The 16,282-nt window shown below is 46.1% G+C and overlaps 1 protein-coding gene across 1 annotated transcript; it reads right to left on the bottom strand.

Moving 5' to 3' along the window:
• Window positions 1–2,061: 2,061 nt before the first annotated feature.
• Window positions 2,062–10,595, bottom strand: Cnot11 (CCR4-NOT transcription complex subunit 11). The gene is made up of 7 exons (XM_052193222.1): window positions 9,935–10,595; window positions 8,757–8,921; window positions 7,854–8,006; window positions 6,038–6,240; window positions 4,116–4,318; window positions 2,479–2,575; window positions 2,062–2,399 (listed from the first exon to the last, which is right to left on the bottom strand). The coding sequence occupies exons 1-7, from the start codon at window positions 10,431–10,433 to the stop codon at window positions 2,202–2,204; spliced, it is 1,518 nt and encodes a 505-aa protein (XP_052049182.1). The 5' UTR covers window positions 10,434–10,595; the 3' UTR covers window positions 2,062–2,201.
• Between the last annotated feature and the right edge of the window lie 5,687 nt (window positions 10,596–16,282).

Genomic DNA, 16,282 nt, shown 5'->3' with positions numbered 1-16,282 from the left:
CACATGCTAACCGAGAGCCATCTAGTGGTGGTACAAACTTGATTTACATACAGCTAACACTCGCTATGCACAGCACTCACTCACTCTGAACAGACACTCATAAAGACTATGGTCTTGGCCTTACTTATTTTAGGGACCTTATTTGAGACATTTGTTTGGGATTCTAGAGTCAACAACTTGCGATTTTCCTTGTTTTCTGATACACAGAAGTATGAAACCTTTGCGCTACTTGTGCCTTTTGCTGCAGCTTTCACTGCAAGGATCCCTTCCAAGCTAGTACCTTACAGGGAGCGTTGTGTTTGTCTTGACAATCACGTTTTTTAAAATGAACGAACATATAATGAATTACCATCTCCTGGTGTAAGCTTAGTAAGGATGGGACAGGCTTTATGGACAAAATGCATGTTAGGTAAAGCTTCAGGGGCGTCTGTTCATGGACCCCACTGTGTCCTTGTTGGCTGCAGGGTAAATGTATTTTACTAAACTCATGAACATTCTTGATAGGATACTTGTCATCTACGAAATACTCGAGGCATATAACCAACTTTTAGAAATAAATTATATAAATATATAACCTTCCCCTAAATAAGAAACTCATATTTTTTTAAAATTTGTTTTATTCACATTTCATCCGTTGCCCACTCCAGATCCCACTTCTCTCCGTCTCCAAGAGGTTCTTTGTGCCTGTGCCCTTCCTGCTTCCCAGAGGCCTCAAGTCTCTCAAGGATTGGGTGCATCCTCTCCCAAAGGCCAGACCAGCAGTCCTCTGCTCTATCTGCTGGGAGCCTCGGACCAGCCATGTGTACTGCCTGGACGTTGGCTCAGTCCTTGGGAGCTCCCAGGAGTCCGGTTTAGTTGAGACCATTAGTCTTCCTATGGGTTTGTTCTCCCCTTCAGCTCCTTCAATCCTTCCCCTAATCAACCACAGGGGTCCCCAACTTCAGTCCCATGGTTGGGAGTAGGTATCTGCTCTGTCTACAGTCATTTTAATTACGTTTTCGATTTTGTATTGAGCTGCAGCCATAGCTAACCTGAGCTACAGGACAAACGCCTATCAGCTGTCGAGCTTGTTGCCCACAGTGAGTCTTTGAAACTAGTCACTCTAAAGCAGTGGTCTGTTTGTGGGCTGCCTGTAAAACAGTGATGGCCACTGTGGGACACTGAGCGAAGTCAGCTGTTCAGATGGGGGTTACTCCTACAAGGGCTCAAGGATCATTTCTTGTTCCTTCTTCACTGTTGCAAGATTGTAATTGTACAATCAAACAAAATCACCAAGCTTCCTTTAACTCTTGCTGGATATGGGAGAACAGATTCTGTCCCCATAAATCAGTTCTAGAGATACCTCCATAAAAGGAATTCTTCATAATTTCTTTAAATGGTATGTCAGAAAACATTAAAAAAAAAAAAAAAAAGGCTGGATTTGGTGGTATACACCTTTAATCACAGCATGTAGAGAGAGGGAGAAGGATCTGACTTCAAGGCCAGCCTGCTCTGCATAGTGAGCTCCAGGACAACATAGATGGACCCTATCTTAAAAAAAAAATTAAGGCATACTGTCCCATGTGCTGCCTGTTCTACCTCCTCGCCAAACAGGCATCTTGGGTATACAATTCTAGTGTGCAGCTTGTATTTGTCCTTAGACCACAAAAACCACGTCCATCTTAGACTGGTTAAGAGAGGAGAATAAAAAGCCAACTATCAGAGCCTGGCAGAATGCCCCTGCCTGAGTGTGCCCATGCTTGTCAGTGGGCCAAGAACACTGTTGTCAAGATGTGCGCATCCTTGCTTCACACCCTGCTTAGTAAGAGTGTCTTCACTCACTCTTACTGAGCATGCTTCACACTAGAAGCTACAAAAGCAAATTCCTGGTATTTCAGAAACCTACAGTTTGTTTTCTAAAAGAAACAGGTACTGTGTTTTCAATTCAGAAGAGAAACATCTACACCTTTCTTGCAGTAACTATTTTTAGAATAACTATTCTTCATATGGATTGTCATCAGCAAGAGAGCTAAAAGATACATTTCTCCAAGGTCTTACCAAAATTAATCCATGGGAAACATCTAGGAAAAAGGAAATTTTACTTTAAGTAAATAAAGTCATTTATATTTCTTAGATAAAGCAAGCAATCCACTCAAGTTACAACAGTTTAAAAACCAATCCAAATTAAGTTGAGCAATAGAGCGGGCAGTTGTAGTGAGGTATTATTTTGATATTTTGGTCTCTGAAGGGGTTTCCCCAGTATCCAGTGTCTTCAGCAACCGGAATAGGCCTGCAGCTTCCCGTATCCTACTGAATTCAATACAGAAGGCCTGCACTTCTATAAACAAGTCCTGCACGTTAATAATTTTGTTACGGATCAAAGACTGGAGAAACACACACACAAGACGCACCAAGCGATTCTGGAAAAGAAAAAGAAACATGTTTTAGAGCCTTCTCTCCTTGGCAGATGATAATGCTGCAAGCGTTTACACTACTCACCTGCATATATTTGTCCTTAATTTGTTCACAAGTAGAAATGCAATTGGATATGTATAGGTGAATAAATTCAGGAGGTAGGTCAACAGCTGTAGTTAGTCTGTTTCACAAAAGAAAAATTTGAGCTGTTAGCTGTGTTAATACTGGGAAGTATGTCAAGACTTCTTGTGATCATCTGATAATGATGTATCTGACCCAATTCTCTAGACCCAAGAGCCACAGCCACTTAAATCTCTGATGCTTCTGTTAAGTGTGCATCACGAATTATACTCTGTAATGGTGCATTGATGTAATGATCCAGCCTCTGGCTCCCTCCTCCTGAGCCTCAAATAACCAGCAGTTGTTGCCATCATTTAAACCTTAGAAAAGCCCTGTAAGTATAAGCACTAGGAGGTGAAGTATGGATGAAATAGAACAACCCATCCTCAGACTAACGTGGAGCTTTGGAGATGTAACATAGCCTGACAAGGTTGAAAAGTTACTTAGCTGATATGGAACAAAAGGGCCTCACGAGAACTGAGCAAGGCAAACAGGCTTGGAGTCAGCCATTACACAGGAAGAGCAGCTACATAACAAGCGTAGAGTCATTAAAGCCAACAGAGCTCTTCCCGAGTGAGGAAGGGAAGTACGAAGAAATGGAGTCAGGGAAGAATTCCACACTGAGTTAAAGTTCAGCCCAGGAGACATCACAACACTGGGCTGGCTACTACAAACCTTTTGCTACAAACTTGGAAAAGGCAAATGAATACACGCTGCCTCTTCTAAATCTACATATCATTAAACATAAGGCACTGAAGTACTCTAGTGAGGAGGGTCCATGAACATTCGGACTGCCCCATCCAAAGGCAGAGCTTAGCCACTGCAAAAGCAGCAGTGCAACTAGAGTAAAGGAGGGGCCAGCATGTTTTCCACAGGCAGCCAGGCAGCTCTGCCTGTAGAGTTACAAAGTAACTGTAAACTCAGGGGTCCTTCCCTCTCCCAGCCCTGTCCTGTGCACAGAGCTACCAGCCACGCTACTGTCACCAGACGACCAGACAGTCCTTAGTTCAAGTTTAAAACAATTCCGACTTATATATGGATGCTCAAAAAATTGTAATCTGGTTCACACCCCTGATTCCAGCATTCAGAGAATGAGGCAGACAGAATGTTATGAATTTGAAGCTACCAGGCTACTATGAAATCCTATCTCAAAAAAAAAAAAAAAAACCTCAGAAAAATATCCACATCTTTGATCCCAGCACTTGGGGGTCAGAGGCAGGTGGATCTCCATGAGTTTGAGGCCAGCCTGGCCTACACAGTGAGTTCTAGGAGTAGGTCGGGGACACACAGAGAACAAAGCTGGGAGACTACTGTAACCACAACGGGAAGCATGCCCAGAGGTCCAGCTCTGAGGCCCAGACGCATGCTGCCTATTGGCTGTCGAGGAACAGGAAACCTGAATTTGTAAGGGGCACCAGACTGGAAATTAAATTTACCAACTGAGAGAGTTCTTACAAATTGAGATTAAATTCATATGCTGTGAAGACTAAGGATTAGTTCAGGGTAACAGAAAAGGGAAGAGAAACTACTACAGCTTTTCAAACTTCTGAGTAATTTAATCAGGGCCTATATACCACCTCTGGTGGAGCATGAAAACTTACCGATTTACAACTTCCATCGAATGTAAGGACATGTCCATATTGACCAGGACAGAGAAATACTCCGTGATCTGGCTCGACTGCATTAGCTTCAGCAGCATTTCAATAGCAACTAAAGGGTTGTTTTCCACTAGGTCTGGGAGTTTCGCTGGAGTAAGGCCAATGTGATAAACAAGTTTGGGATCTTTTTCCAACTCACCAAGGAGCTAAAAAAAAACAAGTTGAGAAGTTCTTGAGTCATATTAGAGAATTTTCCTGTATACAAATGGAAGTGTTTTATATAAATTACAAAAACTATCTTTGTTAATTTGTTCAATTTCTTCCCTCGAAACCAATATTTATGTCTTCATATATTTTCAGATCTGAATTGCAATGATACAAAAATAAAGGCAACTTAAAAATCCACTAGTCATTCTTCCCCTAGACATGATAGCCTTTGTCTTGTCTAGTAATATGCAATGCGACAATCGTGTCATTCTTAAAAATCTTCACTATCAACTTCTCCCAAAACACACAAACCAGGCACACATGTAATACAAGCACTGAGGCAGGAGGTAGCCAGCCTGGGCTACGTAGTGAGTTCAAGGATATCTGAGCTACATGGCGAGACCTCCTCTCCATATTTGTTTTTTAAAGCCACACAGGACTCCACAAACTGGAATAATTCTAACAAGAGCCATGCTGTCTTACCCATAAAAATAACAGAAATACCCTAGAAAGGGACAGAACAGAGAACCTTCCATCTTCCACCTGTAGTACTTCACAGCTCAAATCACACCTACACTTTGCAAATCCAAGAGTTGAAAAAACATTTTTCCCCACTATCCAAATACATACTTTTTCTTTCTTTTAAAAAGTCATGTATTTTGAGGCTAGGTCCTTGTGGCCAGTCTGGCTTCGAGCTCCCGGTCTCGTGGAGCCTGGCCTGTAACTGCCAAGTCTCCATCTCTTGCCTTCCACGTGCTAGGGTTACAGGCATGCACTACACCCATTCCTTCTACCTCCATATTTTCTTTTACCCACTGTGTCTTCAACACTGGACAGTTCTGTGATCATCTCAGAGCAAATTGAAACTACAAACAATTGTTATCATATCACTTAAAAATATTTGGGGGAAAGCTGGGAACTGTAGCATGGTCAGGAGCACTTACTATCTCTAGAGGACCAGGGTTTGGTACCCAGCACCCACATGGAGGCTCACAACAGCTGTACTTCCAGTTCCAGAGGATCCAATGCCCTCTTCTGGCAGCTGTGAGTGCTGCACGCACATGATGCACAGATACATACAGACAAAACACCCACACACATAAAACAAATCTTTTAAAAATCCCTATTTTCAATGAAAAAGTAGGTTGGAGGTAACAGTAGCTTCCTACCAGTTCTAACTTGAAAGTGTGCAAATCTAATAAAACTTACAACCAGTCTTTGCTGTTCTTCCTTAGGGGATCCATCTAGTTGTAACCTTGGGTAGCAGCAGAGATAACCGCAGTCTACCACTAAACACTGTAGCTAAAGTCTAGCGCATTCCCTGAACCTCACTTTTTATAAAACATTAATAACACCATACACCCTTCAGAGTTGCTGTCCGGCCTGATGCAGCAACACAGATGATTTGCCCGACTGATGTGCACCTAGAACAGTGCTGCCAACTGAGACGCGCCCTTAGCCTACCTCTCCCAGACAAAACTGAGACCCGTCCTAGCCTAGTTCTCTCTGAGACAAACTGAATAGTCTAGACGTTTTCAGTCATTAGACCTCTCATCAGAGGAAAACTGGAAAGGCCAGAGCACAGTGGCTGGGACTGTGAAGCCTCTGATGCTCCTTCCACATCAACAACTCACATCAACAACTGAGGGCTCACTCTCTCCTTCCTCAGAAGAACACCTGTGATGTACACAGATGGGGCAGGGCACTGTAACACACACCTGCGTCTGCTGGGGAGAAGAGAGAGGGCTTTTGAAGGCTTTCGCCATGATCCGCTTGATCTCCACACCAGTGCTGTTCTTCACACACATTGATCGGTCCCACTGAATTGTATGCTCGGGTTCTGTAGGGTTTAGCCAGGCCAGTTCATCCTCACAGATGTGCAGAGGCGGTGGCGGGCGGATAAACTCTGGCCGGAAGTGGCCTAGGACAAGAGCAATACATGACTGTTGTCCGGTAACATTCGCACACAACCTGTATGCATTTCATGAAATACAAGGCTGCCTTTAATAAGGACACATAACAAAACATGCTTCAAACAGTAATGATATAAAATCAGTTCTGCTCAAATAATAACGCACACACACACACACACACACACACACACACACTCTCCATCAGCAGGATGCCAGATGCCAGTCTGTTTCAGAAAGAGGAAAGCATGAGCACAGACTGAGGCTTTTTTTTTGTTTTGTTTTATTTTTTTGGTTTTTTGGATTTGGTTTTTTCGAGACAGGGTTTCTCTGTGTGGCCCTGGCTGTCCTGGAGCTCACTCTGGTCTCGAACTCAGAAATCCACCTGCCTCTGCCTCCCAAGTGCTGGGATTACAGGCGTGTGCCACCACGACCCGACTCACAGACTGAGTTTTAATGCAAGCATAAACGTAGGCTGAGAATGCAGATGTCATGTCAGCAGAGGGTGGTGGTGATGATGATGATGATAATTGTTTTCTTAAAGTTTCATTATGTCCATGGCTGTCCTGGAATCCACTCTGTAGACCAGGCTACGCTCAAACTCACAGAGATCTACCTGCCTCTGCTTCCCAAGTGCTGGGATTAAAGGCATTTGTCATCGTTCTTAACCTATAACTAAAATTTTATGACTTTTTTCTCCTTTTTTCTTTCTTTTTGTCGCCCCTAGGACCTCAGAATACCATACAGAGTGCTTGGGGCTATCCCCATAACTCAAGTTGTCAGCTATCGACACACTGAAATCAGCTAGTTAGTACTTCTAAACTAACTTCATACTTCATTTGGCTGCTACACAGCTGAAAAGCCAAAGCCTCGCACCATGACAGGCGAGCACAGTGCTTGCCCCCAGTGGCTTGCTGTGCTCGTGTGAACACGTGCACCCTAACTCCAGTAACCTACGATGCTATACCCAAAAGGCCACTCTCAAAAAAGACAATATACTATAAACCTCAGTGCCTAGCCTGATAGATACCCAACTGTCACCCAGCCGTGCGACCTCCTGCCTGCTAAGCCCACAAAAGCCTGGGAGATGAAAACTTATGATCTCCACTGTACTGGGACACAAGAGCGCCCACTCCCTCTCTGCTGCTTCTAGTATATAGCAGTAAGTTCTCTCTTTTGGTCCTGAGAGTAGATTTCACCCAGTCCCACCAGCAGCCTTCCAAAGAGCATTCCCACATAGGACAGAAGGTGGTTTGTTGGATTGTGGATCCTACTCTCAGCCAAGGATCACCAGGACATTAGGGTCATCCTCGGTTACACAGGAATTTTCAAGGATACTCTGTGCTACATGAAACTATCTCATTAAAACAGAAACATTCATTTTGATAAAATCTGAATTTCTATCTGCAGACAGGCATGCACGTGTGTGTGTGTGTGTGTGTGTGTGTGTGAATCAAAGAAGCAATAAATATCCTAGTGTATAACTAGCTGGTGTCTGCTATATTCTAGATGGCAAGGCAGGAAGTTTGTCATCAAGTACTGCAAGAAACTTAAAATTCCAGCGTGCCGCTAGAATATAAACTTGAAAACGTAAGACTAGCTCACATCGCTCACATATACCTACTTTCAATAGGTGGTTTTGGTCCGCTGACTAAAGACTCCGTGATGCGAGAGGCAACTGAGCTGTCAAATCCGGAGTTGGAGGAGTCGGGGTCGGGGTCGCTGAGGATGCTGGGGAAGCTGGCCTTGCTCTGGGTTGGCAGTTCAGACTGGCGCTCTGGAACAGATTCAGACAAGAAGCATTTAGAGCATCTCAGCTAGACCTGTAATCCCAGACCTAGAATGCGGGGACAAGAGTCAAGAATCCAAACCCAACGCACGCCTTTAATCCCAGCACTCTGGGAGGCAGAGGCAGGCGGATTTCTGAGTTCCCAGTGTGGTCTACAGAGTGAGTTCCAGGATAGCCAGGGCTACACAGAGAAACCTGGGTCTTGGAAAACCAAAAAAAGAAAAAAAAAAAAAGATTCCAAACCCAGCTTGCGGGGAAGGGGAGAAGCACAGAACATTTTAAAACCGAGAACACCATGAAGAGATCAGAGGTACAAAGTAAGTATCTTTAACTCCTATACCAAACAATAATAATATTAAATAACCCCAACAGAAAAGATGGAGCGAGGCGGACAGCAGATAGGTGCAGGGTAGAGGTCGGGCTGGGTGTCAATCAGAAGCACAGAATAAGGAAATGGGAACAAAGTGAAGGGGATGCTGGGTACAAGCATCAGTGTCGGGGAGGGAGCGGCCTAGGGCTGCAGCACGGGGTCAGCCAGCAGGAGCTCTGTCAGAGGCCAGCATGGTCTACAGAGCAGATTCCAGGCCAGCCAAGGCTACAGACACAGAGAAACCCGATCTCAAAAACAGCAAGCAAAAGAAAGTAGAAGTGTAAATTTAAAAAAAAAAAAAATCTTGATTTTTCAGTAGGTGATCTCAAGAACAGACAAGAACGTTCAAGTCACTGGCCCCTCCTTACCTGCCAGGGCTAACTGAAGGCCGCTAATGTCCACAGATTGCCCCATGTTTCCAACGTCCATCAAAGCAATCTGGCGAGGTGTCTTTTTGAACAGTTCCCTTGGGGGTGCCAGCATGAGCTGGGAAAGAAAAAACTTTTCTGGTGGAGTTATAGGAGGCAAAAACCCTGCAAATAAAAATGCATACCGATTTCTCTCCAGTGGTTACTTTTAAATTTCTAAAATTGAACTTTAAAAGTTACCATGAAACTTAGCATTTGCTATTTGCCATACAAAGCTATTTTTATGAACTAAATGTAACTGAGTTCCAGCTAATTGAATACACACACTTAGTATATATTTATATAGTAATCCATAAACAAATATATCACTTGAGGATTCTGTGATCTATGGAAATGTCAATGAAACTTATGGTTTAATAACTGTTGAGAATTTTGTTATCAAATACTTAGATTCCTGCAAAGGCTAAAGCTTACATATGGTAGACCCCGGTGTACAGAGCAGTTTAAACATACTTTTATATATATATAGCAGCCTGTGACTGGGAGTACAGCTGTCCGTGAGTCCTGGGCTAGGCTCATGGTATAGAGAAAATGACCCTGGGTTCATCCACAGCATCAAAGTTAGGGACACATCCTCAGATGTAATCTATGCCTGCAAAAGTAAGCATTCCACAATACTATCCAGGACACATGCATCTCCGAATAGTTTATCAGAAACGACTTCCTCCTCTGCTCACGTGACATTACAGCTAACCGAGGAGTCGGCTGCAAAGACTTTAAATGTTGTGTAATACGGATTTCAACCTGCCCCTTCCTCACGTTAATACCGATTTCTTTACTCGGCTTACAAAAGGGGTGGTGGTAGACTCAGTGCCATTGGCTGTAACTTCGAATACCTCAGGGCCTTACAATACTGAATGAACCGTATCTGACATACTAAAATATGCCCAGCCCTTCGGTGGGCTGTACGAAGCGTTCGCTTTTTCGATTTGGGGGGTGGATGGCTGAGGAGCATCTGGAATGCAGTGAATTTGAAAAAAAGGCTTGCAGCTTGTAACCACCGCTCTCCCATTTTAGTGAAAGAAAGTACGGAAACGGAGGGAGGGAGGGCCGATCCTCTCCGTGCAGGCTGGCTGCTCCTAGCCGACGAGCTCCCACAGAACGGCGGCTGGCCGTACCTGAGAGCGGAGGCCGGTCGGGCTCCTGTCCGCCGCGGGCGGGCGGCGCCGGGTTGAGCAGGTGCGCGAAGCTGGCCGCGAACGGGTTGGCGGCGAGCGGCTCGGTGCGGTACATCTCCCAGAGCAGGTAGAGCGCCGTGAGGCGCTGCGCCGCGCTGGGCAGCAGGTCCGGCTGCTGCAGCAGCATCACCAGCACCGAGCCCAGGCGGAAGTGATCGGCCTTGCTGAAGTAGTGGTGGAAGGCGGTGGACAGGCCCTCGAAGGTGCTGCCGCCGCCCGCCTCCTCGGAGATGATGCTCAGCAGGCTCGAGAGCTCCTTCGGGGTCAGGCTCATCCTGCCCGCGGGGCCTCCAATCCCTGGCCCGGGGCCACCCGCTCCGCCTCGGCCTCCGCTCGAGCCCGCCGGGCCGCTCCGGAACGCCGCCGCCTCCCGCGCCCCTCTGGGATCCGCTGAAGAGAGAAGCCGGCCAGACGCCGTGCTCACCCCGCCGCCGAGCATCAACCTCGCTCGCCTACCCTGCTTCCCGGCCCAGAGGCCCTGGCACCGGCTCGCTGCGTCCCCCGCGGCCGTAAAGCGCACACTTCTGCGACAACGTCGCAAACAAAACAGGCGTAAGTCAGACGAAGAGAACCGAGAAACAACTCAGACCGACCAACCCCGGCCAAGCCGAGGTTCCGGACGCGGGTGGGCGGGGCGCCGTGTCCGGAAGTGGGCGTGTCCGTGGTGGGCGGGACCTTGTGGTCCAGGGGCGTCAGTCTGGTTTTTCAGTAGAGGCGCTGGGGTGAGTGTGGTTAAAGCCCTCGGAAGCGACCCTTGGGTGGCGGGCTGTGCCAAACCGGCCCAATCAATATTGCCTAAGTTATAATTTGAAAAATAGGTCTTAGATGCTAACTGGTCTGATATAGCATCCCTGACGGCTCATGGTATGGTTATTGTAAATGCCAATGAAAACCGGATTCTCAGCAACAGCTTAAATTTCAAGCCTTACTCGCATTCTCAGAGATGGGGTCGTACCGCACATTTAAATGTTTGTGTATGGTTATGTGAACAAAAGTCTAGGTGGGGCCGGCACCAGAGGCAAAGGAACTCCTGTGAGTGCGAGGCCAGCCTGGTCTAAAAAGACACAAAAACCTGAGAAAAGTGTCTCAAGAAATAACTCGTTTACAAAATCGTTTGCAGGACTTCTTTTTCTTAGCCTGCCTTAGGGCGCTTTTTCTGGCCGCCTTGGCTGAACACTGGAAAACCCTGGAAACTTTACATACCAGCCTCTTGGTCCTGGTTCCCTGTGATCTGATTCACATGTTCAAAGACACCACTGCCCGCTCCCCACCCTCATGCTCCGGGTGGTGATTAGCACCCACTCTAGAATTACAGAAGCTGAGGGAATTCATCAGCAGCACCTGCTAACTACCCTGTGCTAAAGAATGGCAGCAGCTGAAGAATTTTCTATTTATCGCTGAAATTCTCAAGGAAATATTGAGGAACAGGTGTTGGGTATGGCGCATATTTTAAAGGCCTCTTTAGTTTACTCTTAAACTTGTGGAGGGGTTCTGCCAATGACTGTTGCAATCAGCAGAAAATATAACTAGGCAAACAGGAGAAATGATTCAAATTATATTTTTATTATTATTATTATTATTAATCAACTACGTTCTCTTTGAGCCCTTTAAAATTGTATGCTGTATGACAGTCATACTAAAACCCACTCATGCTAGTTATTATTATGACATTGTTAGTTGGTAAATAACTAACGTACAGTATGGGTGTTTTAAGGTATTTGAGCACAGCATGCTACCTGAGAATAGAGCTGATTTTCTTTAAGAGTAATACGGCACCAAGAGCTTCTTTCCTGTTTCCATTGGGGTTTGTTTCTAGGGTTTCTCTGCCATCACCACAAACTGAGTTCATTTTCACAGAAGAAACCGACGTCCTCTCCCTTCCTGAGGCTGAAGTCTGGAATGGGTTCTATCAGCTCTGCCATTCTCCTTTGAAGCCCAAGGGGAGAATCCTTCGGAGTCTTTTCTAGCTTCCCGCGTTATCCAAAGCCCCTGAGACCCTCGGCTTAAGCTGCAACTTTCCAATCCTGGCTTCTTTTTTCCCCGTGGCTTTAATTGCTATTAAGTTTCAAGCCGGAACAGACAGCTGAGGTGCATATTAACACATCGAAGCTGACCTGGGTGTCCCAGCATCCCTCAGTCCCTACCTGACAAGAGTATGGCTCCCACACCCCTGTCTTTCCTACCTGAACTCTGCAGCCCAGGGGCAGGGCTACCCTTTCCCCACAGGCTGTTCCCTATAGAACCCAGACTTTTTTTTTTTTAATTATTCATTTTTTATGTGTATGAGTACACTGTAGCTGTCATCAGACACACCAGAAGAGGGCATCAGACCCCATTGCAGATGGTTGTGAGCCACCATGTGGTTGTTGGGAATTGAACTCAGGACCTCTGGAAGAGCGGTCATTGCTTTTAACCACTGAGCCATCTCTCCAGCCTCAAACTCAGACATTTTGATTACCAGTTCCTTTTGCCCCTTTGAACTCCTGGCAGCTGTGCATGGTCTCCCCTTCTCCCCACATGGTCCATGTCTGTCCAGTCTGTCCACTCTGGATGCCCCTGCCTACACTCTCTAATGCGCTTATAAAAAGATGGGGGTGGGGTATGTTCTATGTGTAGGTACCAAGATCTGCGAGGCCTGTGACGTCATACAAGCAACAATTAAGAGAATGTATAGGTCTGTTGCCAAGGCAACAGCCGCAATATACCCAGAATTCAAAGGCCCACCTTTACCTGTAATTACGTCATCACCCGTATATAACTGGGCAGCGTTTCTCCCCCTCCTTCCTGCCCGCTACCCCTTTCCCATCTTAAAGTCCCACGTGGAACTGTTTGGCCTGGTGTATCTCATTGCGGCCCATGTCTCCACCGCATGCCCGCGGCTCGTGCGTGTGGCGGGTAGACAGGTGACCTGTGCTGCAGGAGTAGGCAGGCAAACCTTTTGAGCAGAAAACCAACATTATGGGACCAGCCACACGACAGTATAATATAGAATAGAGTTTATTCAGGGCATGGGGAGAGGAGTTAAGAGGGTAGTAGAGGCAGAGAAAGGGAGAGAGAGAGGGTGCGGGGGTCAACCAAAACCAACTTGTCAAAGAAAAAGTTTATTTAGACTGATAGGTTACAATCCATCCAGGAAAGACAAGGCAGGAAGGGAAGCAGAGACCATTCAGCAGCCGCTGCTAACTGGCTGCCTCCTGTGGCTTGCACGCTCGGCTGCTTTCACATTCAACACAGGACTGACTACCTGCCTGTCCCAGTCAAAAGCACGCCCCTCAGACATGCCTACAGGCCAGTCTGATGGAAGCAGCTCCTCAGGGGAGATTTGAAGTGGAAACTTCTAGTCTCTTTGGAAAGTCATTTATGTCAAATGATATTTTGCTGGGGCACACAGGTGGAAAGATGTCTTGCTAAAGCAGGCACGTGAAAGAAACTTTGTGTCGAATTGTCAAAGTTAAGCAGCACAAGTAAGCCCTAGCAAATACCTTTACAAAGTCAGTGTCTACCCCTCCCCCAGCAGTACATGAGGATACCCAGCCTGCCACAGACTTTACTCTGTAGCCGTCTCTGCTGGTGGACTGTAAGATCCAGGAGACTTTTAATTTTTACTTCCCAGCCTGGCATGGTAGCTCACACCTTTGGCCCCACCACTAGGGAGGCAGAGACAGATGGATTGATTGGCTCTCTGTGAGTTCAAGGCCAGCCTGGTCTACATAGCTAGTTCCAGGACAGTCATAGTCATGTAACAGACCCTGTCTCAAACAATGTTTTTTTTTCACTTCCCTCATGTCTTACTTAGGGTGAAGAGACACGGTAACCAGGGCAACTCTTATAAAGGTCAACATTTAATTGGGCCTGGCTTACAGTTTGAGAGATTTAGTAGTCCTTTATCATCATGGAGGGAAGCATGGTGGTGTGCAGGTAGACGTGCTGGAGAAGGAGCAGACAGTTCTACATCTTGATCACAGGCTGCAGCAGGAGACTGGGTTCCACACTGGTCAGACCTGAGCTCATAAAGCCTCTAATCCTGTGTCCACAGTGACACCCTTCCTCCTACAAGGTCACACCTCCTAAGCATTCGAACACTGAGTCTGGGGGGAGAAGGGGGGGCAACAAATCTACTCAAACCACCGTACCTAATGACTACTGAAATGAACCCTTTATTTATCTAGTGTTGAGCATGTGGTAATCTCTTCTGCAGGGTTCGCATTTCAACCTTCTCCCAGCTCTTACACTTGTCTTCTTATTGACGCGTATGATTTTTAAAACTTTAGGCATGACTACTCTGTAAAATTTATACATTAATAATGTCCTCTCCCAGTATGAACTCTTCTTACCCCACCAATGGCTTCCAGTAGTTGTACTCCTGACTCCCCATGGACATATCTGGTGGAGCAACATGTACGGATGACTGCAACATGCTGCTAAAAACAGCCACTTCGAAGGGACCTAATCTAAAAAGCCATCTAATCCAAGAGAGGCTCCATCCAGGAAGCTGGAATTTAGTCCCGAGTGAAGGCCATCCTCTCACACATTGATCCACACAGCAAATATGGCAACCAGAGGGAGTGAGGACCTTTCATCTCAATCGATCTTTTACAGGCGTCACAGGGAGAAATGGGATTCCAGTGTTGCTGACAGAACAGAACACAAAGCACAGCCAGATCCTCTCTACAGCCACATGCTGCCGCCAACGTAGTGGGCATGGGGGAGGCAGAAGAGTTGTTGTTCTCAGTGCATCGCTGCTTCTAGCAAATGGTCTTAGACCTGATTACTGCATTACACACAGAGAGAGAGAGAGAGAGAGACACACATACACCCCACAAACACACAGAGAGAGAGAGAGGTAGAGAGAGAGATACACAGAAACACATACACACATACACACAGATACACACACAGAGACAGACAGACACACACTACACAGACACCCCACACACACATAGGCATATCCACACAGACACCTCCCAAATACATAGACACATGCACAGACACCCCCAGATATACTCACACACACACACACACACACAGAAACAGACACACAGACAGATACACAGACACACAGACACACATATACACACAGAGACAGAAACACACACAGACATTAAACATACACACACACTACAGACATCCCCCTACATATATACGCACACAGGAACATAACACAGTGTGCCATCCAGAGCACAGTAAGACTGACTACATTGTTCTTAGAGATCAGTTAATTCTGGACAGGCTGGATTCAGAATGGAATCTGAAAGACTGTGTCGACATAAATGATCTCAGAGCACACTGCCTGGTGTACAGGGTGGGTGACAGTCTCGTGTGTGATGTCCATATCTTCTCAGACAAACCACTCCCACAGATACACAGAACAGTAGACAGTTGACACTGTCCTTTGTTTGTTTGTGTGCTTTATTCTGAGACAGGTTCTCAGAATCTTTCTGACTGGCCTGGAACTCTGTGTAGACCAGGCTGGCCTCCAGTTCACAGACACCCCCATCCTCCACCCTCCCACCCCCACCCCGCCTCTGCCATTTCCTTTCATTCCTATCTCTATCTTCCTGTCTCCTTGGTCTTTAATGTTCGTTAATTGTTCTGTGTGTGGGTACATGCATACATGATTCATGTATGTCAGGGGACAGAGGACACCTTCAGGGGTCACTTCACGCCTTCCACAATGTGGGACCCAGGGCTTGAACTCAGGTCCTTGGGTTTTAGCTGCAAGCACCTTTACCAGATGAGCCATCTACCAACCCCTATTGGAGGTTTTTGTAATAATTCTTTAGGATCTTTTTTGGGCAGGTGAGCACTCTATATTTTCTTTTATCTTACAAGAAAGTAATTGAAATTGTTTCTCTCTCTCTCTCTCTCTCTCTCTCTCTGTGTGTGTGTGTGTGTGTGTGTGTGTGTGTACATTTATTGTGCTCTTATCTTGAGAATTGTGTATCTGGAGGGCTGAGATTCCTACCATTTTTTGTGGATGGCTTTCTTCTGAGGATGTGCCTTGGAGTATCAGCTTGTTACACAATGTTGGCGCTACATAACCAGAGTGATATAGTGTCATCTCTCTGTAGCTTTATGATTAGTGGCATCGCCAACCACGATGAATCTGGGATAGCCTTTGTGCCCATTGCAACCGTCAGGATAGTCTAGCTAGCTGTCCAGGCAGCTATGGTATAAACAGGAAAGTGTGCCAGGGTAATCCTGAGAGACTACTTTTTTACAATCCAAACTGCCCCTACTCCGTGGTAAGAGCTTCCTAGTCCCAAACAGCATGGAACTGAGAAGCAG

This window comes from Apodemus sylvaticus, chromosome 9 (genome assembly GCF_947179515.1).
Source record: "Apodemus sylvaticus chromosome 9, mApoSyl1.1, whole genome shotgun sequence".
Lineage (NCBI taxonomy): Eukaryota > Metazoa > Chordata > Mammalia > Rodentia > Muridae > Apodemus > Apodemus sylvaticus.
This window is presented reverse-complemented; position numbering and strand designations above follow the sequence as displayed.

Bases quoted from the DNA above. Each gene is read 5' to 3' on its own strand.
- Cnot11 (XM_052193222.1), bottom strand. From the start codon at position 10,433: ATGCTCGGCGGCGGGGTGAGCACGGCGTCTGGCCGGCTTCTCTCTTCA. The intron at 6,241-7,853 runs GTAGGTATATGT...CTCTTGTCCTAG, and splicing joins ACCAAAACCACCTATTGAAA to GCCACTTCCGGCCAGAGTTT. The intron at 2,576-4,115 runs GTAAGTTTTCAT...TTTGTGAAACAG, and splicing joins TCGATGGAAGTTGTAAATCG to ACTAACTACAGCTGTTGACC.